This window comes from Chaetodon trifascialis, chromosome 9 (assembly GCF_039877785.1).
Source record: "Chaetodon trifascialis isolate fChaTrf1 chromosome 9, fChaTrf1.hap1, whole genome shotgun sequence".
Lineage (NCBI taxonomy): Eukaryota > Metazoa > Chordata > Actinopteri > Chaetodontiformes > Chaetodontidae > Chaetodon > Chaetodon trifascialis.
This window is the reverse complement of record NC_092064.1, coordinates 10,672,463-10,700,437: the sequence shown is the minus strand read 5'-3', so window position 1 is coordinate 10,700,437 and position 27,975 is coordinate 10,672,463. Positions and strand designations below refer to the sequence as shown.

Sequence of the window (27,975 nt, the reverse complement as noted above, 5' to 3'; positions counted from 1 at the left end):
GATGGATTGTCATGAAGTTTGGTGCATACACTCCTGTTTTCCATCTAGGACCATCATCAGGTCAAAACTTTAATTTTAAAGCACTACTGTGCTTAAGTACAGCCTCATAGCCACAACCACATTTTGTTAAGTTACACCAGAGCATTTAGCTGTAATTTATGGATTCTTGTCAGCTTGAAAAATTGAATGGGCATCATGGACACAGGCATTCAGCTCAGGCCTCCTCATACAGTCTCTTCATATCCTGACACTCGGCTCCATAGGATCCATCCTGAGTGCTTCTCTTCACTTCTCTCCAGACATCTGAAATCATAGGCTGTACTGCAGTTGATGAGAAAGCATGGTGCAGGTATACATTAAGCAGACAAGAGTCTGTGTCATCCAGTCTTTTAAAGTGATAATTATTCAAGCCCACACACCATCAGCTGCCTAAACAGTGGCATGGTGGATCAGAGGTTAGCACTGTCACCTCACAGCAGGAAGGTGCTGGGTTCAAACATCTCAGTGTTGACTGGGGCATTTCTTTGTGAAGTTTGCATGTTTTCCTTTCTGCCTCTGCACCAAAACATGTATCTGGGTGGTCCTCTTACCGCATACTCCATGACACATGCCTGTCAGACAGAATGCTACTGCCTTTGGTCTTGACACCTTGTAGAAGAAAACGAAGAACAACAACAACAACAACAACAACATGTTCAAGCTGTAGATTCCTATTTTAATGGTACATCATAGACGGATGCCTCGGGGGAGAAGCACTCCATTTGCAATGCTTAAAACACCTCAGTCAATGTCAACGAACTCCTCCATCCACAAGGCTCCATAGAGCTCCTAACATGGCTTTATTGTTTACTTTATCCATTTCATTGCCAGTAGAATGAGAGCAGTATCTCCACTTATCACTTGACTCACTTCCACCTCTGTGCTGTTGTCTGCACTGAAATGAGTGGGTGGATTTCCTCCTCTTCTCCCAGGCATTCATTTATTTCTTTTTCTCTTTATCTTATAATGGAGTGACATTGGTGGCACATCCCTTTGTCGGTTTTATAGTTGGAAAATACTGATGGACTCTGATTAGATTAGTTTTTCCTCAGATTATTTCTGACCCATATTTTCTCAGATTGATGAGCTGTCAGTTTGATGAGTTAAGTGTCAGTACAGTGACAGTCTTATGCCATTACCCCTCCCACCAGCTTTGGTAATTCTATTGCCAGTTGCCGTTTGCTAATGTTGTGGTAAGCTGATTTTCAGTCGTCATTTTGTGCTGCATCTCCCCTCACAGTAAGTCTTATTTCTCAGTTGGTCTTCAGTTACAATTACACTGCTCACTACCTCATACAGTTTGACACAGCCCTGGAGTGTGTCTTTTAAAATCTCAGGTTTATTGTATGACTGGGATATTGTAAGCTGCTGTGAAGACTCCTCGGCTGAGTTGACAAGAAGATACCAATTGCTCTCGAACAGTTTGCGCTTCATCAAGCCGCCTTCTCCCTTATCTGTTTAATGGTTCTATTAATATGCTGCCTTTGTCTAAAATATTCATATTGTCACAGAGAATACAGTTATTCAAGATTATTGCTATAAATGTTGTCAATTTCAGAATCAATTGTCTTTAAATGCCTATCATGACCTGTCCAGTATTACGAGCAGGAAGCACATTAACACCCAAAAGCCCCTATGTAAGTGTTTTGCAGTACCCCTCTGTCCTCATTTGTCAGGATGTTCTGGCACCAGCGCCTCTCAACATGAATGCGTAATGCCCAGTTCTTTCTTTGAGAGGACAAGAGAAACCTGAACATTGATTCATGCTACTGAACATTAATTGTGCCACTGGTCTTGTGTGCTTGGAAATGAAACTGCAGAATATGTCAAGGACTGTTCTTACGGTCAGCTACCTGACCTCAAAGAAATGGCACAGGCAGAGAATCATAGATATGTTGCCTCACACTGGCTAATGTCCTCCGTTTAAAGGATGTACTTTACACCACAAGTACAGCCACCTGTTCTGTCAGGTTGTCTGCTGTGCCTAGATGAAGTGACGGGGGATTGTTATATAAATACTCATTATCTGCCAAAACTGCCAATACCCAGTACCCCTTTTTCCCCTGTTGCATCCAGTGCTGAAAATGAAGAGTAAAGACTTTAAAGAATAATTTTCCTGACATCTATCTTTCCTAACATCAGAGCAAACTGCGTGTTAGCCAGAATGCATTTAATTCTGCATCGTCAGTGCTTTTTTTTCTTTTTTCTTTCTTTTTGCTTACCTGCAGCCAATTAATAAGTAGTCCTCCCTTCATATTTCCATAATCTGTGTAAGCAGGCAGCTAATTGTAACACCCTCTTATTTGTAGGTGCCTGGACACCCTTAGTGTATGGAGTGCCCAGTTGATACTACTCGTGAGTTAATGTTTCAGCCTCATTCTGTGGACCTGTAACTGAAAGGCTCTGGGAAAGTGATAAATCACCTTCCTTCTACGTGTGCAATAGCTGTCACTGACTGGCATAACTGACCAGACAATTTGAGAGTGGTTTGCGGTGGGACTTAATGTCAGACTCTGGACGAACTGGAGATGTGGGCTATAGGCTGTGGCCACTGATTCTTTGCCTTCCACCACACTGACTCATGGGAATGATTCATTGGGTTCACTTAGTATTGTGCAACTTATGTTGGGCTGGGTTGCATTCAAGATTGGATGGAAACACTGTTGGGTAATGAAGAGTCTTCCTACAAGAACTGGCATAAACAAACTGCAGCACTAATTGAAAAAGCCTCATTTATATTACACTATATTGTTAATGCATCACACGCAATATGTTAAGATCACCAAGTATGTTATCTGTGTTTTCCTGAGCCTGCAACCTAATCTGGAGGTTTAGATGGTTTTCACACCTTTGATGTTTTTGTTGCTATACTTGGCTGATTGTGTTACTTTGTGGCGTGATCTTCACATCACAAAGATGGCAAGGAATGAACAGAATTTGTCCAATATGTATCACAGCAGATTGTAAAAGAAAAATGCTGGAGAGAGAACTCCAACATTTTCTCAACCTCATGAGCAAGTGTTTTGTTTTGCAAATGTGCAAACACTGGAGGGTGTGGTAGAGCCTGGGCCAAAACATGCATGGTTTTGTTTTCGTATTCCCACAAAGTTAATATTAATAATCATAGAAAGATTTATTTATGTGTCACATTTGGTAGACAATCTCGGATAAAAAAAATTTACAACACTGAGCAAATCTTGTAATGTGCTACTCCATCAAGCGAGTACACTCCTCTGACATAATGATAATTATTCTTTGGAAATTTGAGGTCTCTTCGGACAAAACATCCTACAGGGAATGTATGCCTTTAGATATTGAGCAGCTTGGTTGGTGTTTTAGGATCCTCTGCTCACCAAGTCCGTGGTTATTGTAGTGGGTGTTTTTCTAGACTGTCTGCACACGCTGGTTACAGCTTGTTTGGCTGATTATTATTTTCGTCACAGAGATAGAAGAAACCAAGTAAAACCGCTATTCTAAGGACCTCAGAAGTGTTGTGCCCACTGCATGTGCAGCTTATTGTGCAGTTTTTACAATATACTAAGATGTTTAGCTGGGACTCTTAAAGAGATTAGATTAATAAATGGCATACATAATAGTAGTTTGCATTATGGAGGAGTAAGAGTCAAAGGGGTCAAAGTAACTCCTGCTGGGATTTAGTGTATGTTCTGCAGTCTAACTTGGAGCTCAGACCTCCTCTTCTTCTCCTCCTCCTCCCCCCCCCTTTATGAATAAACTTAACATAATAATTTGGTGACCTTAGATCCCCTTGCTTCACCTGAGCAGTTGAAGGAATTATATTTTGTACAGTGTGCACACTCACGCATGCACACACACACACACACACACATACAATATGTCATCTTCAACAACCAGTTAGAACATGTCTCCTGATTTTTGTGTTCCCAGGAAACTCACCTGGCTTTGTCACATGGCAAGAGGAATTAAAGAAAGCAGAGAGAGGCTTAGCCGGCATTAGTGTGTATGTCTGTCTTTATTATCTGTGCTCCCCTCTGTTTGCATAGCCAGTGATCTCCACTTACTTGTCTTTAGCCTTTCAGGGTTATCAATTGAAAATCTGCTTTTTTCCCCTTTTTTTTAGAATTTTTAATCAAATCATTTGCTGAGGTGAAAACTATGGTGTGATATAGGGAACAAAGTGCCCTTGTCACATAATTTTTACTGTTCTAGACACTGAAGTCTTGTGCTGCAGGTCTGGTGGTAGGGTTCATTTTACAGAACATGTCACTGCTGAGCCAGCTTCAACAGCTCTGATGTTAAGACTCACTCATGGCTTGTTATAATGGGCGTTATCACCCATGTGTCACTAATCAACTGCCTCACAGGCATCTTCTGATGCCGCATGGTTCAGCCAAGTCTCCACGGTGCTTCAGTGCTTGGTATCCATTGCACATCTCAATAAGCAACTCAGATCATTCAAACATGGCAGGGAAAGATTAATTGGAGACCCATTTGCAGTCGACTAACTGCATTCCTTAATTTAATGCTGGAAGTTTGTATTGGATTCAAGTAATTTCTGAATGTAAAGATTTACTCTGTGTTATTCGTGGAGTCTTTGGCTGTCCTTACATCAACGTATATTTTTATGCACATTTTGAAATATCACAAAAATCGCAGAATTCTTGTCATTCCAGTTTTGTAGCTTTTGTTGTGTGAGTGTCGTCGTGTGCAAAAGTTTGCCTTGTCTTTACCTCTTTGTTGGAACTTTGTAAGATGCTCTGCAGGATAAGATAATGGGTTACACGTGTGAATTTAGAACCCACATTGCAATCGCTGGGCTCCAGAACAGTTAGGATTATATTGGGTAATTTTCTTTTGGCCTTTTTGAGAACTCCACAGAAATACTGAACAGACACATGTCGTTTTGGAGAAGGCTGAATTGAAACTGCAGCTTATGAGCTGCATGAATAATATTTCACTTGTCCTTTTTTATTATTATTATTGAGAGCTGTTGTTTTAAGGAGCTTTTGCCTTTCACCAGTGGCCTTTGGTCCCATAGTTCTCTGCTGCTTGGCCTGTCCCTCAGCTCCCTGGTCAGAAGAAGACACTGTTTTCTGCTGAGAAACTGCTGAAGCATTTCCTCCCCTGCAGACTGTTTCCCTCACTGTGTCTTTTGATTGGAGGAAATGAGGCAGCAGAACAAGAGATGGCAACAGCCATACAGGCCTTTTGTACACCCCTTGTATCATCTCTTCTCATTCACCCAAGTTCAGCCAACTTGCGTTAATGTTGTTGATTTCACTCATTAAATCTGTAGCAGTGTAGCTGACAGTATGTCATGAGGTGTTTAACGGCTTGGCAAAGTAAATATATTTATTTGAAATTCTGATGTGAAAGTATGTCAGGAGAGTGATCTTTTCTTATTTTGTGCTCAGTCAATTCAGCTTTTATGGCTCGCTTGTTGTGTTTGTTACAGTGACTCAGTGTGACAGTGCGGCCCACATGGTGGTCACACTTCTGCACCTACTGTGGCCTGAGGTGCCACATCCATGTTGGCAAAATATGACCGTGTAAGTGCAGAGTCTTGGAAGAATATAATTTTCTTTCTGAGATTGCAGGTTACTACTCATGCTGCATTTAACTTCATTCATCCCATTCCAATTCATTGTATTGTGTTCAAGTTTTAATCATCTCCACCGGGTCACATTTAGCTGATGAGTTTCTGGAAGGACATCAGGCTGATAAAGGGATTAATTGTGGCACTTTTCTGTCTGTCTTTATGCAGCCTGTAGGGGGGTTGGAACATATTAACTACAAAGTAAAAGATGGATGAGACTCCCCTTTCTTGGTGACAAAATCTGTGCCCTCGCTGCTGTGCTGCCTAATTATGATAATATCCCACATCAAATAGTTGGAATTAAGGGGCTGTTTGATGTTCAGATCAATTGAAGGAGCAGTGATGTCGTGTGTGATATTTTTGACATTGAGGACACACATGACTGAAACAGTAGCATGAATGGAAGCTTGTGAAGATAAGCAGGTTGTAATGTGAATGGCACGAGTTACTGTGGATGCAGGTTTGAACGTTATAATTTGTCAACAAGTGTCAACATGACGGTGTAGAAAGTGGTTGTTACTTTGCCTTGATGAACACACCAATGAGGCTTCACTGTGTCAGCTGCACGATTGTTTTTCAGTCTTAAAGGCTTGGTCGGCATGCCCAGACACATGTCCATATTTCTCTTGTTCGTTATGTTGGGAGTTGTTCATCACGCTCAACCATCGTTGAAGTTCAGGCCTTCCAATATCAATAATAAATAATTGAATCCAATTTCACGTTTGGTTGGAATGGAAACAATTAATTTTCACCCATTGGTACTAGATGAGACGTTTTTTTAACTTCTTGACCCTCAGAAAGAGTGACTTTCCATTTTTTTTAATCTAATTTTATCCCTTCAACAGACCCAAAATCTGCTGCTCGTAAACCTGTGATCTCCACCCATTGGACAGACATGATTTATTCAGAAGAACTATCAGACAGGCATAATTGCTATGCCAGTAGTCAAGCAGTTCCTGATCTGATTATGGTCTAAATCCCTCAGACTGCCGTGTAGCTACTCGGTTAGGTTGGCTGCATGACAGCTTGATGTTGGCCAATAATACAGTAGTGCAGATAAGGTGATTACTGCAAACACACTGGCTCATAGTGTATTTAGCCACTGGTAGAAAGAGAAGTGCTTCTCTGCATTCATCCGGTTGATTTTTTTGTTTGTCCTGTATCAGTCAGTTCCACCACTCAATGTTTGATTAATATGGTGGTCCAAATAGTAAGGCATTGCAACTTAAAATGCAGTATTTAATGAAACAATTCTGATGTTATTCCTCCTGATAATCTGATATAGTTCAGACTTAATCGCTGGACAGCGACAGTTCAGCTCTAATGGGAGCTTTAACTGTGTTGTCCTTGAGTGCAGTGGCTCATTTGATTTTTGAGCTTAAGTTCTGTTCATTTGTGCTTCTCTTCTTCAGTTTTTAGGCTTGCCACAGCACATTGCAGTTCCAAGAAGGAAACGCTCCGCCATGGTGGAGACTATGCTCTGATATGTTTTGTGGTACATTTAAAAAAAAAAAAAAAAAAAAAAAACCTCGATATGGGCACAATAACAAGGTTAAAAACTTGATTTTCATTGGAGGGGGTCTAAGACATAGAGCAGCCTTCCACATTGCCTGTCAAGGGTGGGCCAGTTCCAATATACCCTCGGGTCAGGCCCACCCTCCTTCAGAGCAGTTTTACTAATGACAGGAAACATGGCCACTGCTGCAGATGCTAATGAGCATCTGCCCTGAGCCTGAGACAGCCTGATTACAGCAGGCAGAGTGTGGTTATCATGCATAAATGCTCTGAAACATCAGATGTGACTTAGCCATGTGCTAGCTGTGCTTCTCAAACTGCAAAGAAAAAGGAATATCACATGTCAAAATACAGTGTTTCTGTGATTACTCAATCATTTTTATTTTACTCTAATTGGCAGAGAGAGACTCCATTAATTATGCACAGTTTGCATCTTCGAAAGATTCCCTTTCGACCCCAAATTGGACTGAGATGCGTGTTTTGCAGTCGCAGCCACAGCACGGCAGGCCTCATCATGTCCCTGGAGAGGGAGGTAAACTTGTGAGAGCAGTCAGCACTGCTGTAACATCGTTATTGTTATTATAGCTGATTGCAGAGCCTCAATGCTGAATCAGCAGTAGTTTAATGGGAGGACTGAGTTATCACTTTGATTATTCACGGCCTGGTACGTCCTACCACGGTCAATACTAGAGCATTAGATGGGCATGAGAAGGTGGTGCTGGGGTTTTTTTAAAGTATCATGGTGTTTTGCATTAAGAGGGGGTGGCGGAGCAGGAGCAGGCACCAGGGTTGGATGATTTTTTTGAAAGATCTGGAGATTGGAAAGCTCTGTACACAAGTTTGACTGTACAAAGCAGCGTGGATTGATTTTTATATTGTAAGTACATGGGCTTTGCTAAAATGTCACTTGTTACGCCTGTTGGCCTTTTCTTTGCCTGACCTTTGTTCTGGGCCTGACATAAAAGGGAGAGATGGGGCCTACATGCTGCCTTTTGGCCCAGATATGCACTGATTGTGTGATATAGTCATTGTCACTGTAATTTAATGTGATGCTCTTTAGATGGCCGGTTCACCAAGCCTCTTTCAGTTCAATCCCCCCCACCCCCAATATTATATTGATGAAAGCTCCTAGCAGTCTCAGTTGTCATTGGAAACAGGAGCTGTGATGCAAGGTTTTAATTTGAGGCTGGTCTTTGTATCAAAAGGATGGAGCTTTTCAAGCCTGCATTTGTTTTCTATCAGTGTGCTTCAGTCACGATTTGTCGTTGGATTGTTCCATTTGTTTTTTGTGGTCTCAACAGTTTTTGCATCAACATTAATGCTAACATTTCATATGTTTTGTTTTCCTGTTTTCACAGGATACCTTGTAGTCAGTGGGATGTTAGAGCTCTGGAAGCAGGACTGACTGAAGGAGCATGGTGAAACACCAACCCCTCCAGGTCTATGAGCGCCAGCTGTGTTTGTCATGTATCACTGGGATCTACGGTTGCCGCTGGAAACGCTATCAGCGTTCCCATGATGACACCACCAAGGTGAGTGGGGGTGGAGACCCCTTTTGTGGAATAATACCCCAATCAGAAGAAAAACACATCATGTTTTTTGTTTTTTTTAACAGAGCAGTCTGACACGGTGTAGCATATTGCATTGCAGTGCAAGATACAGTATATGTAGATGATGCTCACCAGATAATACACGTAACTCCTGTGTGCCTTCAGCAGCTAATCTGTTAATGCTCTTGAATGACATTTGACTGACCTTGCATCATTACACTGGATGTCTGAATCTTTCACAGCTGACAGATTTACTTAAGTTTTTCATTTATTAATAACATGTACCCTGTGGAAAAAACACTCTTTGATTGTTTGACACTCGTGCACATAGAATTGTCAACACTAGTTAGCCCAACGGTGAGACTGCGCTTGCTGTCATTGACTATGTTTACATGCACACTGATATTCCACCATTATTCCGAGTATGACAGTATTGAGAATTTGATACTGGTCATGTAAACTGCATATCTCTTTGGATATCTTTGCAAATATTAATGGAAGATTCATTTTTATTTGCCATGTAAACGGCTTAGTAGGAGTATTGTCTTTTTCTGACAAAACCAGAATATGTTGTGCGTGTAAATGATATCAAGATAATTACCAGCTGCGCACTCATATGTGCACATGTGCACACATCTGTATGGCTGTCCTGAGAGAGATCGATGTAGAATATCAATTATCAGCTAGTTTAGTAGCATTTCCTTTTTAAAATATGAATTTCTATGAATTTGAATTAGAGATTACAGTTTATCTTGTCTATCTACATCTTGCACCTACCCACCTACATTTTTGGAAAAAACTTGGAAAAAATGCCTTTCCTCCTCTTCATTTTTGACTACTGAATTTATTAATTAATGTACATTAATGTGAGTATTTTCACAGCTCTGACTAACAAGATGCTGTGTAGGAAGTGGAAATTTTTCAAAAATACTCTTACTGAAGGTGCTAGTTTGGAAAAGCCACTTAAAACCCGTAGAGCCATGTGAGAGTCTAACATCCACAGCGGTGTTCCACCTCCTGGTCTCTAGGTGTTTTCTCTCAACATTGATTTACAGCAAGAGCAATTATCTTTGGCCAAATATGTCCTTGCTGGCTTATCCCCCATCCAGTAACCTTGAGCTTTCCATGCAGAGGTTCATTTGACATTACAGTACTCCACTGTTTCCAGCTGTCTGTCATCTACATTCTGCACATTCTTAATGACTTTAAATCAGGCTGTGCAATGATTAACCATCAAGTGTTTGGTTTTTCTTTTGTTCAGTGTGTGAGTGTGAGTGTGAGTGTGAGTGTGTGTGTGTACACCTAGGTTTAGTACTGAGCCACAGGATGGTCAGTATTCTGTATAGGAGCCACATTTCTAATATTCTGCCAAGACTTTGAGATAATGAATGGTAATAAGACTTGCATGTTTGGCATCTAAATTATTTTTAAGCATTCAAATATATCCCTTTAAATGGTTACATTCTTAATTCTGCTTAGTAAAATTTTAAGACAAAGCGTGCAGCCAGAACACTCAACTCAGAGCCAAAGAAGAGTGCAGTGTTTTGTTTATTTTCTACTTCTAGGCACATGCCAGGATAAGTATTACAGCCTACACAAGATCAGCAGTTCGTACTGACCTCTCCCTTTTTTTTCCCTCTACTCCACATTTAGGAAGGGTACTCAGGTTATGTTGCTGCAACAAACACACAGCACATACCCATGTGTGCACTCACACGCACTCGGATTGGATAATTTATTTATGTCCACATACCATACTGTAGACAAGCAGAAACCTAGGACGCAGACAATAGACTGATCTCAGTCAGCACACACACACACACACACACACACACACACACACACACACACACACACACACACACACACACACACACACACGAACCAAAGAATTTATATGGCCTACATTAATCCTACATTAGGTGTGTAAACAAACAGACACAATAACACAGGCAATGATAACTTATGGATCATATAAAAAAGAGATCTAAATAAAGAGAGATTGATTTTTCCCTCCTGTTTGCAGGAAACTGGACACTGCGTAGCTCTGTTTCCTGTTGCAAGTGGTTGTCTTTCAGGCCAACTGATAGGATAGTGCAGAGTCAGCATTCTTTGTTCACGGTGCCCATCCTTTGTTTGGACCGCGTGGTGGTTGATAGCACTTGTCTTGACCCCAGCAGAAGAAGCACGCAGTCAGGGACATGCACTCTGCAGGCTGCAGCCAGTTTCCATCAGGAAGTGGCTATTTTTTCCCTCAACATTCTTTTAATTAGTTTACGTGATGAGTGGAGAAAACTGAAAAGAGATTGAGCCAAAATAATGTTTCCTACAGTAATTGTGACAACAATTGCAGCTTTGTTGAAGTGCTTGTCAGTAATTAAGAAAAACAGAGGGACAGAGCTGTGTAATTCACTATTTATGTCTATTAATGTAGCTAGGAGCAGAGAGCTGTCATTCCTTTGAGAAAGTTTCCTAGCATAGGTCAAGGTGACATTACATAAGTCTGCATCTTTAACAATCCCAGTAAACACACTGTGACCAATCAAGGACAGGTATCGGCTACATGTAACCGGACCTGGGAGAATCACAGAAGCATGAGAACTGAGAATCTTGTGTCGAAACAACTGTAGACTCATTCATAATCCACAAGTAGATCATGCCATTTGTCTCCTTTTTTCATCTTTGTTCACTGTAATGAGCCGTTCAGGATGGCTGGCTGTCTTAGTGAAGCTGCTTCTCTCTGTGTTCAAGGTTCTTTGTAGGAAGACAGCCCACGTCATGAAGTGCAAGCCGATCTGGCCTCTCAGTAATAATTGAAAGTATTTCCATTTAGCCAGTCTTTATCATTCAGTCACACAAAGGCTTCAAAAATAGAGGCAAAGCCACTCTACCTTCATTTGTCAGTGACCTCGTGGTCTTCATTAGCCCCGGCCTGTGAAATATTGGACAAATAAGACAGTTACCTAGAGCTAGTGCTGCTACTAGTAGTTGCAGGAATAATGGTGACTCCAGAGGGTGGTTTATTGTATATGTTTTGGTCAGTGTCAGGCAAGTTACTTATAAATATAACTTATAACTAGTTAACTAGTTATTTTCATTTGAAAGTAAGTTCATTCATTTTTGCCCAGTGAGGGGGAGGTTCAGCTCACTATTAGGAAGGTGTTTGACATATTTTTCCCAGACCACCATTCTATGTTTGCATACACCTTTACATTGTGTGCGTAGCTCTGGTGGTATAGCATTATGAAGCAGTGCACACAGCAGTGTGTGAAATGCCAGGGACTTATCTGGATATGCTCAGGAATGTGACAAGGGACTGAGGTGTTAAATCCAGTGAAGACAGAAGCAAAGAGGGAGGCATGTGAGGCTGTGCCTGCGCCTCACCGGGAAAGAAGCACCGTCAGCAAAATGAGAACCGCTAAAGCAGCTTTGCTTTTTTCCTGCTGTGTGTGAGCTGAAAATGTCTCTCCGACATTCAAGTTCATTCAGACACGCTGTCATGTTTGTGTTTGTTTGTATCTGTCTGTATTTATCTTTGACAGCGAGTTGACTCGGGACCATCCCACACCATATTTTCTCTCTCAGTGTTGGCATGTTCGATGGCAGCATACCGAGTCAAGCTGCCACCTAATTGAATGCATCATTTAACTGTGTGTTGTTGGTGTGTTAGCACAGGTCTCCACTGAAAAGACTTTGCCAGAAATGATCTTTATCAAACATGTACAGTAATTTAGTGTGAGTAGATGTGAATGTTGAATGTCTGTTTTGGTACAGGAAACCCTCACTTTGCATGTCAAACCATACTTTCAATCAAACCCATACAGAAGGAGTAAATAGCTGAAAATTCAAACAAGATAATTATGCATTGGTTTGATTTATATGTTCTCTAAACTCAGGTATTGTGCTTCCACAGATATTTTCAGCATCTCTTGTGAGATTGCCAGCACTAATAATAATAATGGTTACTATTTGTCCTCTCCTCGGATGACTCATCTTGTCATGTGTCAGTATGCACATTATTTCCCAGAATTATCACAACCAGAAGCACAAAAAAGTGTTCAGAAAGTTGTCTCGTGATATTGCCATGCTTTCCGTGTGTACAGTACATGTTGACGTACTGTACATGATGCAGAGACAGCTCCTTCATGGAGTACTCATGCGTGAGTAACACAAACACACTTAATTACTTGTGTGTGTCAGTTCATACCGTAGTTCTTCAAAAAGAATGCTGTGGTAGAAATGTGTGCAGTTGTTATTACACTATCAATCCACATGGTTGTCAAATGTAGTCAAATGTATTTATAAAGCACATTTAGAAGCAACAGACGTTGACCAAAGTGCTGTACAGACCAGTTAAAATCACAAATACAACAAACACTGATAGAAAAATCAATCCACACAGCTCATAGGCAAAAACACACAATGCAGGCATAGGCACAAGTCAAAAATCAGCCACATGTCAAACACTAGTGGATAAAAGTGAATTCTGAGCCTGGTTAGGAGGTCTGCAGTATTATGTTGTTGGAGGGGGCCAGCCCATTTAGGGCTTTATAAACAAACATGTATCTTTAGGCTGTGGGTTGCGTTCTTTCCCTGTGTACTGCTGCTAAATGAGTCCGAGTTGAGCTGCATTTGTAGGTTCCACAGCTCAAATAAATTTACACACAGGTGCACAGCAACACACAATTTGACTTCTGCAGAATCTGAATCTGCAGAACAGCTAGTTTCCATGAGTGACTTCTCAAGGACGCTGCATACTGGTTCCTTGTGGCCCAAGGTTGACTTGCAAAGTAGATAGTATAGACTTATTCATTGTTGAAATAATGAGGAAGCATGTGTATGTGTTTTATTTGTGTATCTGAATAAATAAGCAAGTACGTGATTGCACACACATGTTGTTCAGCGAGGTATTCACTTAAATGATCTTAGAAACGAATTCAGACTGGAAGACTTGATTCTGGGCTGTTTAAGGCTCATCTTGCAGTGGAACTCAAATGTTCTTGAAATGAAGACGAGATACTGTTTTGCAGCTTTGATTACATAACGTGAGGAAATTAAATAACTTAATCTGCGCTATAATTAAAAAGGCTTCCCAGAATTATTATTTTAACTTCAGAAGATTAACGCTGTAAACACATTTTAAAAATCCAATACTGCAGTTTAATAAATATATTTTGTCTGCTTCAGTTTTAATCTACTGTACTGGACTTGCTGTGAGCCATTAAAAGTCAATATAAATAAAGAAATCCAGGCAGAAGGCCACTGAGGGACGCAGGGAAGTGAAATGGTGTTGGCTGTTATTGCAGTGCTCCTCTCTTGCCTGCACTGTGGTGCAGACAGCGCCTATAAAGTGACCCTATATGCACACTTTTTATTTTATGAAACATTCTTTGCTGCTGTCACTTGAGTCTTTAACTGTTTCTGAACAAGGGCCAAAGCTGTCTACTCTGTGTCTTACCACACCTGCTTTCCCAGATGTTAAATCACTGACACAGTGGTGAGTCAGCAAGATGATGTAAGTATGATATACAGTATGTATGAAGTTTTACACTCTTTTTTTCTTTTTTTTAGCATTTTGTAGCAGTCCATCTCTGTATTTTTGCCAGGGAAAGACCTTTGTGCAAGCCCATAATAAAAGCACTGCTGACGCTGTGCCTATAAAGCCTTGGTAGATATAATTCCTAATTTTATTATTATTATTAGTCATGTTAGTGTTGCCGAGCGCTGCTGCTGAGTTAGCTGGCAAACAGGAGGCCTTATACTGTACCTAAGTGAGAAATACAGAAACATGTGCACAACATTATTTGTGCTTAGCTCCACTTAGTGTAAAACGATGGACACAGCACAGATATACCTGCTATATTCAAGCCAATATAATAGTGTGAGTTAATAATGGCCAACAAAATCCTGTCTTAAGCATTATATCTCTGAAATGACATTGGGTTATAGTTTATTAGGTCATTCGATTAATTAAAGACACCTCAGTGTTCATAACTCATTGACCACACCGTCTCTGCTGTCTCAGGGGCGTCTCAGATCACATCCATCATAACCCACAGGGGAGGAGGGGGTGTGGGGATGAAAGGGTAGGAGGTGAACAATGTCCCCTCTCAGGAGCAACCTCAGATCTCCCAAGTGTTTCCAGGTAGTCATTAAGGACCATGGGAACCGGGGTCAGTGCTTTCTCATCAATGAGCCGAACTGCCTCCTACGGACACCATGGAAACCTTTTCATCACTTGGAGAGCTTTGCTGTCATAAGACATATCTCACTGCTTTTTTTTTTTCCAGTGGAAGGTAAACGATAAAGATAAAACCACCTGAAGAGTCAAACAGTATTTACCCTTTAGAAGATAATTGCAGGAATGTTTTTTTTTGTTTTGTTTTGTTTTGTTTTTTCAGAATGACTGCTTTTATCTTTTAAGGGTCATTTCCTTCTTCCAAAGACAGCCAAAAATGATTTGGTGCCCATATTATTGGATGAAACAGGACCTTCTTACATAATAATGTTTTTCTTGCACTTTTGAAATGTACTTCAGAAGCCATGTCCAAATATGAGAGGGGATTGAATCAGTGTTTTCCCCTGAGTTTGCTTCCCTTTTTTGTACAAATGATCCCTGTTATGCCCTAAAACCATGCCCAGAAAATAAATAATATACCGTCATACGGCTGTGATTTCCACATTACAGCTGACCCCAGATCTGAATGTTGAAATGTTGGAAAACTCCTAAAACAGGCTTGGAATCAAAACACGACCTTCAGATGCTGCGCTGTTTGAAATAATTTCAGGCAGGGGATTGAATCATGAGTCCAAACTTCCATATTTAGCATTTAAAGAGCTTTTAGATGTCAGAAAAAAGGAACATGCTGGGAATGAGAGCAGAAGGTCAGGCAGACTGTCTTACCTATGTGTCGCATCAGCTGGTCGGGGAGATAATAATCTGATCCTCTGCGCACATAACAATGGTGCATTCAAGCTCATATTCTTGGGTTGCTTCACTGAGTGCCTTTGTCTTGACGCTACACACAGTGGGCATGTGCATGTGATTTTATGAAAAACATTTAAACAGCAGCTCGTGAGTATTAGTCTGTAATTATTCATTTTATGTAATGGCCATCACTGGGTTCTTAGAGCTCAAAGTGACATCTTCACGTTGCTCGTTTTGAGCAAGAGCTCAATTTCCAATGATATGAAACAGATAAAAGCAGCACATCTCCACACTTTAGGTGAACTCAGATGGTTTTGGCACTAAACAGCATGTAATGTAAATATGCTTTTACTGTTGACATAAATGAGTGAGTGCATATATTTATCCAGAATCCCTTGCCTTCCTAAGGACATGGTAGACTCTGACGTCTGTAATGACTACAATTACAGTTGACCTTTTGATGTGCTGTGGCTGTTCTTTCCCCAGAAGTGCAGTTTGTCCAGATTACACAGGCTCTTTCAGTGACTTGAATCCTAACTGCTCCTTTTATCTCACATTCTGATCCAAACATGTGTTGGTTTATCGCACCGCATCACTTCATGTGTTCACTGGCATCGGATGATGAAAGTCTATCACTGTTTAACCCAGAGACGTCTTTCTGTCGAGTGTGTGCGTGCATGTGTGACCTGTCTGTTATCAGCACATTTTAAGTCATCCAACACTTCCGCTGCTCGGTTCTTCCTTTCTTTTTTTAGATTATGAGCAATTTTCTGTGCTTTATGAAAATGTTCTTGTCTGACTCACAGCAGCGCTGTAGGTGTGTTTGAAAGTGCATTGAGAAAGATGGAGAGCCTCCCTGCAAGTATGCTCCTGAGTGGCTTGAAGATATTGCAAGTTTAATATTTGCCATGGTACAGAAGTGCATGGCAGAGGGTGACAGCAATTAGTTGGCTTGCATGTGAAGTTATTAAAAGTCATTGCTTGATAATGAGCAAAGTGTATAAGGGAATACTCTCTGCAAAGGTCAGCAGCCAGGTTGACAACATGTGCTCAACGTACTGTAGTTAAGTTTATGGAAAGTTTTCTGCTAATGAACTCTCTGAAGATCTTCTTGAAAGTTGTGTTTATCAAGCTGATAAGTTGTACGAAATCATCCCGCAGCTTAACGGCTTTGTGTCCACAACAGTAGAATTCAGCAGATTAGATTTTTCCCTTTGTTTTGCCAACAGGCAGAGCTGCTCTGCATTCATTGTCATGCTGTGGAGCAGTGATTGTGCTTTTCGTGTTGTCCAGTGGACTTTCATGACAGGTCATGTCAGAAATAATGAATTGTTTGTGTTTGTGTGCGTGCACAGTGGGAGCTGCTGTGGTCCCTCATCCTCCTCTTCACCTTCTGTCTGCTGCTGGTCTGGTTCTACTTCTGGTGGGAGGCACATAATGACTACAGCGAGTTCAACTGGTGAGTATGCAATCAAAGCGAGTGCTCAGGTCAGGTCAAACTGGAGCCAGACGCCTGTCTCTCTACTGTCACCATATTGTTTCAGCTGTAAATAAATTCTATCCATGCTTGTCAGCTTGTTGATTTCCTAAATCATCAGTTTAATCCTTCCTCTGCCTTAATCTGAGCAGAGACCACCCAGCTCTCCACAGATTACACCATTACGTAACCGAGAGGGCCCAACATTTCCTGTTCTATAAATGACTCAGCCACGTGCCACTTTTATGTGGCCACTAGTTTATGTGACTGAAAACATTGCGAGCTATCAAAATTAAGTCTTCTTCCAAACCTAAAAGATGAATCCATCTGTATTCAATTGCATGTTTTAATACAAAACCGCACACACACGATACAGCATAGGCAATCCCATGACTTCATTCAAAAAGTGCTGCTGAGATTCACAATAGATGCTTTGCTTACCGTCCTCAAGGTGAAATTACTAACAGAAATAACTGATTGATAATTGACCACTGAGAAATTTGAATGGACAAAGCTTCAGCATCCTGCGAGCTGTGGATCAGACAGCTCATAAGACGTTACATTTACAGCCTAACGGTAAAGTTTAATGCTATCGTTTTAAATCATATGTTTGCCATGTTCTTGTACACACTGTAGTATAAAATGGTTACTGCTGCCTGTGTCCCATAATATCACATGCCCAGGTCTTTCTCCCCAACTGCTTTCCCCTCCCCCTCTGCACCTGCTCTCACTAACCTCTACAATGTCACTTCTTCCTCTTATCCTTGTCTGTTGCCTTCCTTTACTTCCATTGCTACATATTTTTTTCTCTTTTACCTTTTCTCGACATCTTTTGCCCTCACCCTCCTCTTCCAGTTCCCAAAACAGCAACCCCCAGTCCAGTTTTAGCAGCAATCTCGCTAGTGTTTATTAATCTCTGGAGGTCAGTTTGGTGGCTTTTCAATAGGAAGTACACAAATTTCCTGCTTTCCTTCCTGCTTTATTGTCGGGATGGCACAGATGATCACAGAGATGACATCCCTGCCCTCATGCATTCTAGTGATTTAGTAGCAGGGAGTGTCCCAATCCATCTGCAGTATAAACATATTCACAGAGCCAGGAGCATCAGCACTAAGTGATGCTGCTGGGGCTCTGTGCCACTGGAATCACTGATAAGGCTTTGAAAGAAATTAGTGCTGTCATGTCAAAACACACATGCGCACACCCATACACTTATTTGCTCTGCGGCAGTAAACCTGCAGCCACTGTCACCCTTTACCCTTTTGAGCCACTATGTCTGTCTGCGTCTGTCTGCAAAAAAAAAAAAAACATGATGCATGCAGGCTTGTTATCCTTGTTGTTGCCTTTGCTGTTTGCCATACTGAAGCTCCCTCAAAAGACAGAAACCAGCTGTCAGTAATTTGCCACCGCGCCATTAATGTAACAATCACATAATCTCTTTGGTCTGAATTCTCCCTGTAGCCCAACAACCATGTCTGTGGTCAGTGAGGCCGCTGTCTTTGGCTGTATCTGCATTTGCTTTATTGCAACAATAAAACATTAAGCTCGAGGGTGCTTGATGCGTGTCTGTTGTTTTGTTTTTTTTAAGGTCTTTGACTTGCAGGCAGTCTACAGCAGCTTCTGAGTCACTCACAAGGCATTTGGTTTACATGTGTCCCTGTTTTTAACTCACCTTTTACTTGACTTGCCAATCCATTGTAAACTAATAATGCTATACACCCCTAAACTCAACTCAAATGTAAATAATGCTTTTAAGAACTAACACAAATCTTTACTCCAGTTAGTAACGCTAAAATTGAGGTGAGCTCTCAGCTTGTAAAATGTTGTTCACTCTCTTGTCCATGCAGGTTCCTCTATAACCGTTCTGGGGAGTGGAGTGATGGCACCGTTCCCATCCTGGCCACCACCGCTGCTGGCTTCACCTACATCGCATTTTTAATGGTCAGTCCTGCATCAGACGTTCCCTGTGGAGATGTTGTGCATGTTGTGTTCATCACAGCACCCTGGTAGTGATTTAGTAGCTTTAAAATCTTTTCCATGTGTTGCCAGACATAGTAACCATGATACGTGGCAAGGCTGAGCAAGTTTAGATCTGTGAGGCCGCAGACTTGTTTTTCAAAGTTGTGCTCTTTTACGTGTTTTTTTTCCTCTGTTTTCAGGTTTTAGCACTTTGCCACATTGCACTTGGGCAACAGTTGAATTTGCACTGGCTCCATAAGGTAATGTCACCAATGTGAGACTGAGTGACTGTGTGGGTGTTCAGTGTGTGGGGGTGGCGAAAACTGGAAGGTAGAAGGGGACGAGTGAGTTTTACATATGCTTCTCTCTCTGCCTCTGCGTCTGCGTCTGCGTGTGTGTGTTTATATACTTATCTGCTTGGTGCCTGCGTGTGTACTCTTTCGTTGCTGATCAGTTGAACTTTTCCTGAACTTACAGTTTGGATCATGTTGTCCCAGGAGTGTTGTGGAACCCAGTAAACGGCCGGGTCTAAAACGCTATCAGCTAACCAAATACAAGGACCAAACACTGTCTGGGGTTGAAAAGGGCTGGGAGCTATTTGGGGTTATTCTGTGGTGTGTGTGTCTTTTGTGGGTGTGTACATGTATTTATCTAAAGAGACAACCTCTCTGATTTTCTGCCTCTCTGTCCACACAGATAGGAGTGACTGCTGCTCTGCTCACCACCATTGTTGGGGTGATATCTGTCAATCAAACATGGGGCCAAGAGTGGGACGTCATCCCCATCTCCCTACAGGTTAGCGGACACAGGAACAGAACACAGACACAGGGAAGCCCCAAAGCCACTTTTGATGGCTTGACATCCCTGCTGGTGCCAAGTTGGAGTACTAAACTGAGCACTGTGACACACAGGGTGGAGGCACTCTTATGATTTTTATATAACAACCAAGGTCTTAACCTTTGGCTTGTGGGCAGTGGATAAAATGATTGGGCAAACCCGTCCAGGATAGGCTGTTGTGAAAGTTCTCAAATACCTGTTTAAGCCTGGTGTCATTCTGATATTCACATGCTGTTATTTGTATCAGTCAATCCCATCTGCAACCGCTGCATCATGTTAATGTTTACATTGTGTACATTTATCTGTTTTTTGAAGCATTTAACGAATAATGTTTGTATTTCCATACTCAGCAGTGCCGCAGAGGAAAAGCGGGAGGATTAAAATTGCATGTACTCTCGTGACACAACACTCAGCCTGCATTTATCCTGCTAACAATTAACAGCTAATTGATAACCAACAGACAAGCTCATGATTTCTGTGCTCATGTGAGGTTATTGAAGTGGATGCACAATTCCACTGAAACTAATGCCATTAGAATTTAATGGCGCTCCAAATTATAGCTATTATCTCTGAATAGTGTTACCACTGACTTGACCAAAGATAATGTCTGTAATTCCACGCCTCTCTGTCTTTATCTTTGCTTCTCTACTCATTTCACTTACCTTATTTCCCCTTTGTCTCCATTTCTCTACATCCTCTTTCTCTCTCCACGCCCCACCTTCATCCTCTCCGCTCTGTTTCACTCCTCTGCCCAGGCCACAGGTCCGTTCCTGCACATCGGGGCTCTTGCCGCGGTCACGGCACTGTCGTGGATTGTGGCTGGACAAGTCGCCCGCTCAGAAAAGACAAGTATGTTTACTTCAACACAGAACACAAGTTGCTCTCACCTGCCGTAACCATCTGCCACACACGCGTACGCGCACAGGAAGAGTGGTGAATGATTAACACTATGCAGACAGAGGCCAGGACCTCCACCCAGGGTGTCAGAGATAACGAACATTCCTACGGGCTCATGTGATGTTTTCCAGCCAGGACACCTTGGATTGTGTTCTCCCTGAGGGCTCTCTCTGGGGATTAGCAGCTTTAGTCTAACTCTCGCTGCAGAATCGGACTGAAAGTCAGTGTCATTTATATACCAGTTTAAGCAATAGTGATCATTGTAAATTTAGTCTGTTGGTCATGTAAAACATGCACTTTCTGCAGAAGAAACACTCTTCATTCATTCGAAGATGCATACAAAGATTTTACTTTCAGTGAGTTACATAACTGCCTTTTTTGTGACTTTCCTCATAGTGGACAAGGCAGTTTGTCCTTTGTACCAGGACAGACGTTTAAAACGAATAAAAGAGATGTTTAATCCTTCGCTACATTTCAGGTTCTGCCTTTGGAGAGATTTGATGAGGTAGGAAGGTCTTGGCCAGATCTCTGCTGTAATGCACAGCAGAGTCTGAATACCAAAGAGGATGTGAGGGTGTGTGTGGGTGAAGGCTGTGAGTCTCCTGTGTGTAACGAGAGTTGTTTTCTAACCCTACCCCGGAGCTGACCTTGAAACAAATACATACCCGTGTGTGTGTGTGTGTGTGTGTGTGTGTGTGTGTGTGTGTGTGTGTGTGTGTGTGTGTGTGTGTGTGTGTGTGTGTGTGTGTGTGTGTGTGTGTGTGTGTGTGTGTGTGTGTGTGTGTGTACCCACCTACAAACACACACAGGTCATCGTTCACTTACACTGAGGTGGATGCATGACAAAATGTATCTCCCTGGCCCCTGATGTCAATGTGCGTAGCTACATACAGTCCTGAACATAAACCACATTTACAGGATCTGCTTACATCACACATCTCTTTGAAAACTAAACATGAGTCCCAGACTGTTCAGAAATGTTCTCTTGGGTATAAATCAACACATAAATCACCAGTTTCTCATTAATGCATACCATGATATGCTATGAAAACTGACTGTTAATATACCATTGTGGATTTGCTTAGCTATAGTATTGACTTCTATAGTGTCAATGTTAATAAAGATCTACTTTTTTTCTGAAATTTGTTTCACTGGCCAATAAAAACCCTTCTTTTTTCACTGTCTCTTTCCTTTAAATGTCCAGATAACTGAATAATTCAAGATGCTGTATAAATTAGTGAGCTTTCTTTGAGCAGAGCTAGGCTAACTGTTTCCCCTGCTTTCAGTCTTCAGGCTGGCTTCATCTTTACTGCACAGACCTGAGCGTGGCATCAATATTCTGATCTAACTCCAATCAAGAAAGCTACAGGGCACATTCAGATAATCTCAGATAATAGCCGAAGCAAAATTGTCACCTGTCTTCTCTCAGTGTTCCAGGTGCTGGTCGTGCTGCTGTATCTCAGTGTGTTACTGGGTCTCTACGTGGTGCCCCTGTACATCACGTCCCCCTGCATCATGGACCCCACCTCCCTCAAACAACGCCCTGATGTCATTGGCCACCAGGGAGCCCCTATGGTGAGTGAGCTGACCTCTCTTACCCAATCAGAATGTGGGAATATGAGATGGACCACTTTATACAAATTGTATTACATATGCTTTCACATTGCCATACACTTTTAGCTTCCTGATATCAGCCTCGCAGTGGGTAAACCCCCAACCTCAGCAATGTCGATGATGGAGGATTTAACCCAGAATAATCGAGGACCACTGGATTCTGATTAGGAGAAGGCAGAGGAGAAACTGTGCTGGCCTTGTAGATATTTGTTCCCCTTGTTTTTCACCAATTTTTCTTCTCCTGCTCTTCCGAGGGCTATTCTAGTCTATTAATGACCTTGTGGTGGTGCAACTGAAAATAGTCCACAAACATAACCTGCAGCCTTCAGCTCTCACTGCCTGATGTATGGCAGTAATGTATTTTCTGCAGGAGTTTGTGGAGATCTGCCTGGCAAAGACCTGGAAGCTTGATGTAAAAGAGAACTGATTACAGATAATTTATGATCAGATTCACTGCTTCAGCTGTTTTCAGTTACACCATCTCTCTCATAGATAAGATTTTAGACTCCACTACAGCATTCAAATGCCTGCTGGAGCATGTTGGCGAAGTATGCATCCAAAGGCCAAAGGAAGATATGATGTATGCACACCAAAGCATATTTTTTGCTTTTCATAAATGATTTATGTGCTTGGATTAATGTTATTGCTTCGAAGCATTACCTGAAGAAAGATTTATGTACTTGGCACAGTATCCGGCTCAGTATTACACAACGCTTGGAAGGAAAGGGAAGGTGGATTCCTGGTTATTCATAACAGTTGCTCACACACTCCAAAACACTCCCTGCTTTTTGTGGTATTTATATAAAGCGATCGATCCTCACAGTGGAATCTAAAATTAGGAGTGGCTCAGTGAGGCTGTGAGAAACTCCCACAAGGAAAGAGAAATCACATGACTGGACTCAGTTTCCCAGAACGATCCTATATTGATCACAGCATCATTCCTATCCTGCTGGTCACGAGCTTTACTCACTGGGTCTCACAGGAAGATGCTTGTCTAGAAAGTGATGTTAAACCCATTGACTTGGTATTGATCATAACCTTGAATTGGGGGTTAAAGAGAATTCCACAACACTGCTCTTTTTTCATTTCACAACATAACAATGGAGTCTGTTTTCACATACATCTGACAACACAGAGATGTTTCTTTTTGACTCTCTAACATAACTTGCTCAATGATTAATGACATGTCCTTTTATGTACATCTCAAGTTTTGTCACTTTTTATTAGGAGGGCTTCCAGTGAATTCCACCAATAACAGTAGGTCATTGTTACAGGATGACATGTAATGACTGTGTGTTTGTCTGTACTGTGTGTGTTTGTTTCCAGCTCGCTCCAGAGAACACTCTGTGGTCCTTCCAGCGAGCTCTGCAGATGAACGTCACTGGGTTGGAGGCTGACGTGGCTATCAGGTACACACACACTCACACAATCAATACTGCAGAATGATGAAGCCAAACAAATGAAGGGTTATTGAGTCTCTGTCAAGACTCTGCCTCCCTGGTTTGTTTCCATTCATACCTTACCCAAACCTCTTAATACCTATAGGAGGATGAGCTCACACTGGACAAGATTAGAACTTAACATAATGTGTTGCTTTTGTTTTTTGTATGCTCTAAATATCAGACATAAAGGTGAGTTATTAAATTGATATCCCCCCTGCAGGAAGTGCAGTGTGAACAAATTATTGTCTTTAAGGAGAAATGGGCAAAGCAATAATATTTAGTCATTTGCTCACATGAAAAACAAGCAAATTACAATGTAAACACATCATTTGAGCACTCTAGAGTGATGCCAGAGTGCATCAGTCTATCAGCAGGCAGTAGATGGAGGCATGACATCACCAAGATAATGGGAGGTGACAGGCTGAGCTCAGAGAGACACACTTGAAGGAAGAAAAGAGGATGGGTGGATTGTGTAGTGGCCATGGTATATGATGGATAGTGGGTATGCATGTTCACTCAAGCATGTGCAGCAGTGGAGGATGAGTGATTGTGTAGAGGTGGGGAGTTGTTGCTTTGCTAGTTCAGACACTTTTCCTGTATTAGTGACCACGCTGGGAGTGTGTGTGTATGCGTGTGTGTGTTTGCTCACTGTACAGTCCTAAGAGAGGTGAGTGGCTGTGTGATTGGTGCAGGCTGCTGACAGGTGAGCTCCTGACTGTGCTGAGTAATTAGACTTGATGATAGCCAGAACGACAGTAAGACTCCACTCCTGCCACAGACCAGACACACACACACACATGCACACACACACACAAGCATGCACATACAATATACCAACATATTTTTTTATCATTGATCATTACAGTGTTTTCACATTTTAACTTAGTGTGTTAGTAGTAAGTTGTTGTTTTTTTTTAACTCCAGATAAATACATTTTTGGAGTTAAAAGTTCATACACACACACGCACCCACATATCCACACATGCTAGAGATTCTTTTTCTGCTAAGAATTTGAATAGCAAATATTGAGAAATGGGAGGGTTTTTTCTGCAGTGTTTGTTTGTTTTTACTGGGTAATGTGCTGACGTGAACTAAAAAAGGGGAAGTCATTTGGTATTCAAATATTAGTAGCAGCATTTTCAAAAAAACAAAAAACAAAAACACAATTGGGCCCAACTCTTGTGTCTTGTCTCCTCTGCTCTCCTTTTCCTTTTTGCTCGTGTTGACAGACTTTACCCTCCAACCAACTCCTGACTCTTGTGCTCTTATCTGATGTCATTTTGAGAACATTTATTCCTTTACAAGGCTTGAGCTACAGACGAAGTTACCTTTGGTGATCCCTTTGAGTCCTTTTTGAATATGAACAGTTGCATGTGATCTCACTGTGATTATATAAAATTCAACAGAGGACACATATCAATACTGATATGTGTATTGATATGTGTCCTCTCGCCAACAAGAATTAAAGATTCTCAGTAAACACTGTATAATGCTGATAATTATAACCCACCCAACTTGCATGTTAAAGTCTGGACCCCCCTCTGATCCTTAGTGTGGACGGAGTGCCTTTCCTGATGCACGATCACACCCTGCAGAGGACCACAGATGTAGAGAAGGTTTTCCCAGACAGACAGATGGACGATGCCTCGTACTTCAACTGGACAGATCTGCAGCAGCTCAACGCAGGACAGTGGTTCCTCAAGGTACATCTTGCTTGCTGATGAGGACTTTTTAAGCTTCATTTGACAGACATGGTGTGGTAAAGGTCATTATCCCACTGAGTCATTGGTACTCCACAGTATGCGCCCTCGCTCACTGATCCTCATGAAATCCTCCGGTTTCATCTGCATGGTGAGATTCATTAATGCTTTAGAGATCCTGTATGCCGAGTGGATCAGGGTCAACTAGTGCTTCAAAATAATTGTTTGTTTCAACCTGCCCGAAGTGCGAGACGAGTGGATCAGGGTCAACAAGGATGAAAACACACTAACAAACCAGCCATGAGAGTTATGTAGAGCTACTGGCTGCTCTGGCACCCAATTATTGTTTCCTGCATAATGATATTGCACCTTCTACAAGATTTGAAGAAAAGACTTACCGCTGTATTCCTGTTTAGTCATTGCCTGCAGATAGTGTAAATACATTTATCTTCATTTTGTGTTACTCGGGAAGAAAGTCTGGATAAATGTGGAGCAAGATCCAGTGATGAAGACACATGGCTTTCTGCGCACTGTGCTACTTTGCTGTGTTCCACTTTAATCCCTTGACAGCATCCTCTGGTCGTGTGTTTCTTCTCTGTGTTTTTCTGTTTGCTCCAAAACTGCCACACCAAGTGCTTCTTGTCTAAATGTATGCACTCACTGTGCTGGTTGCTTCGAAAGGAAGGCTTAAACTCATGTTGTGTGTTTAAATATCCTCATCTCCAATTGCTGTGCAAAGACACGTGGCTGTGTCTCTGACATGTCAGTATTTGTTTGAATCAGCATTGTTGTCTCCACTCTCCCTGCTCAGTGTTTACATTGCACGTGCGCACATGGTAGCAGGAGATTGCGTTCCAAGAAAAGCTACTTCTCTGTGTGTTCTGATAGCTCACTGTCATACTCTGATTTCTATATGCTGACATGTCCTAATCTGTCCTGATGAAGTGTCATAAAAATAACAAAGCTAAAGTGTTTTTAGTCAGCAAAGTGGTGCACATCATAGAAGAAGTAAACCAGAAGCATCTGATCAGCGTCTCCTGTGTGCTGAGGGGGGAGTGAGGCAAGAAAGGATGCGAGGAAGAAAATGAGGAAAAACACTGAACTATTTTTATTTCCCGTAGGCGTTGTCCAAACACCCTACAGAACACTTGGATGAATGCTTTTATTGAAAGCAGCTATTAGGATTATGAAGGCATTTATGTTTTTGCACAGGTTTCCAAAAACAGTTCCGTTTCTTGCAGCGTTATTACCATAAACATGTGTGGTCTTCATCCTCATGTTGTACTCTTCCTGTTTTTCAGGATGACCCCTTCTGGATGGTGCACACCCTGTCCCCCCACGAGAAGGATCTGATCGCCAACCAGAGTGTGTGCAGCCTGCAGCAGCTTCTAAAGCTGGCTTCCTATCATAACAGCACAGTGGTTTTCAGGCTGAGGAGACCTCCCGCGGAGCACCCCTGCTATCACAGCTGGATCAATGATACGCTGCAAGCTGTGCAGCAATCTGGGGTCGCTCAGAATCTAGTAAGTATAGGGGAACACCCTTCTGAACATATTTCATGCAAACGCAATGGGTTAAAATGTGAATTAATCTAATAATGCATTTACAAATTCATCTCAGTGGCGCTCTGTAGGCAATGAGTGCTTCCTACTGTGGCTTCAGGTCCATTGAGACAAGTGTCACAGTAGTCCTGTGTATTGTGCTGTGTGTAGGTGATGTGGACTCCAGATGAACACAGAGCTCAGGTGAGACAGGTGGCACCAGGTCTGATCCAGACCTCAGTGGACAAACAGAGTCCTGAAAGTCTCCATCAGTCCGGCATCAGCAGGCTGCTGCTCAGGTACAACCAGGCCAGCACACAGGAAATCAGGTAGGAACACACAGACAGACCCGATATGTTATCAGTTTGGCACCTTAACACACATGGATTTCTATTCAAAGCCGTGCCTGTACGTGTGTGATTGCTTTCAGGGACTTCTCCCAGGGCAACATCAACCTCACCCTCTATACCATCAACGAGCCCTGGCTGTACTCGGTGCTGTGGTGCAGCGGGGTGTCTTCGGTCTCCTCGGAGGCCCCACACATCCTCAAGAAGGTGCCTTACCCCATCTGGCTCATGGTAAGGATCCATGACATAACTGTATGGCATTTTCTTCTTTGCATGGAACTTCTCGGGTATGGCTTTGCAATCAAATGTGGGATTTCTTTGTAAATGAGGCTTTCATTTTCCCCTTTGTTCAGTCATGGTCTCTCTCTGTGCCCACTTCACCTACCAGCCTGGAAAAGATCTGCCAAACAGGTTTTTGGAACCAAATCTAAAAAGTTTCATAAACTAGAGGCTAGGCTGGAGGCTGAACGAGCATAGATGGTATTAGCTGACAGCCTGTCTCCTATGTATGATTAAACTAGATTCGAACAGGTGATATCAACAAGGGAGCCTGG

The 27,975-nt window shown here is 42.0% G+C and overlaps 1 protein-coding gene across 2 annotated transcripts in view; it reads left to right on the top strand.

Annotated features, from left to right (window-relative positions):
• gdpd5b (glycerophosphodiester phosphodiesterase domain containing 5b) overlaps window positions 1-27,975 on the top strand; it is a 38,841-nt gene that overhangs the window by 5,805 nt on the left and 5,061 nt on the right. For both annotated transcript variants that reach the window (XM_070971279.1, XM_070971278.1), the window contains exons 2-13: window positions 8,488-8,661; window positions 16,963-17,066; window positions 18,932-19,025; window positions 19,244-19,303; window positions 19,740-19,838; window positions 20,636-20,729; window positions 22,207-22,352; window positions 23,718-23,800; window positions 25,386-25,536; window positions 26,835-27,056; window positions 27,246-27,403; window positions 27,505-27,652. In XM_070971279.1, coding sequence (XP_070827380.1) covers window positions 8,545-8,661; window positions 16,963-17,066; window positions 18,932-19,025; window positions 19,244-19,303; window positions 19,740-19,838; window positions 20,636-20,729; window positions 22,207-22,352; window positions 23,718-23,800; window positions 25,386-25,536; window positions 26,835-27,056; window positions 27,246-27,403; window positions 27,505-27,652 — 1,476 coding nt within the window. In that variant the 5' untranslated portion in view covers window positions 8,488-8,544. The remainder of the gene's footprint in view (window positions 1-8,487; window positions 8,662-16,962; window positions 17,067-18,931; window positions 19,026-19,243; window positions 19,304-19,739; window positions 19,839-20,635; window positions 20,730-22,206; window positions 22,353-23,717; window positions 23,801-25,385; window positions 25,537-26,834; window positions 27,057-27,245; window positions 27,404-27,504; window positions 27,653-27,975) is intronic.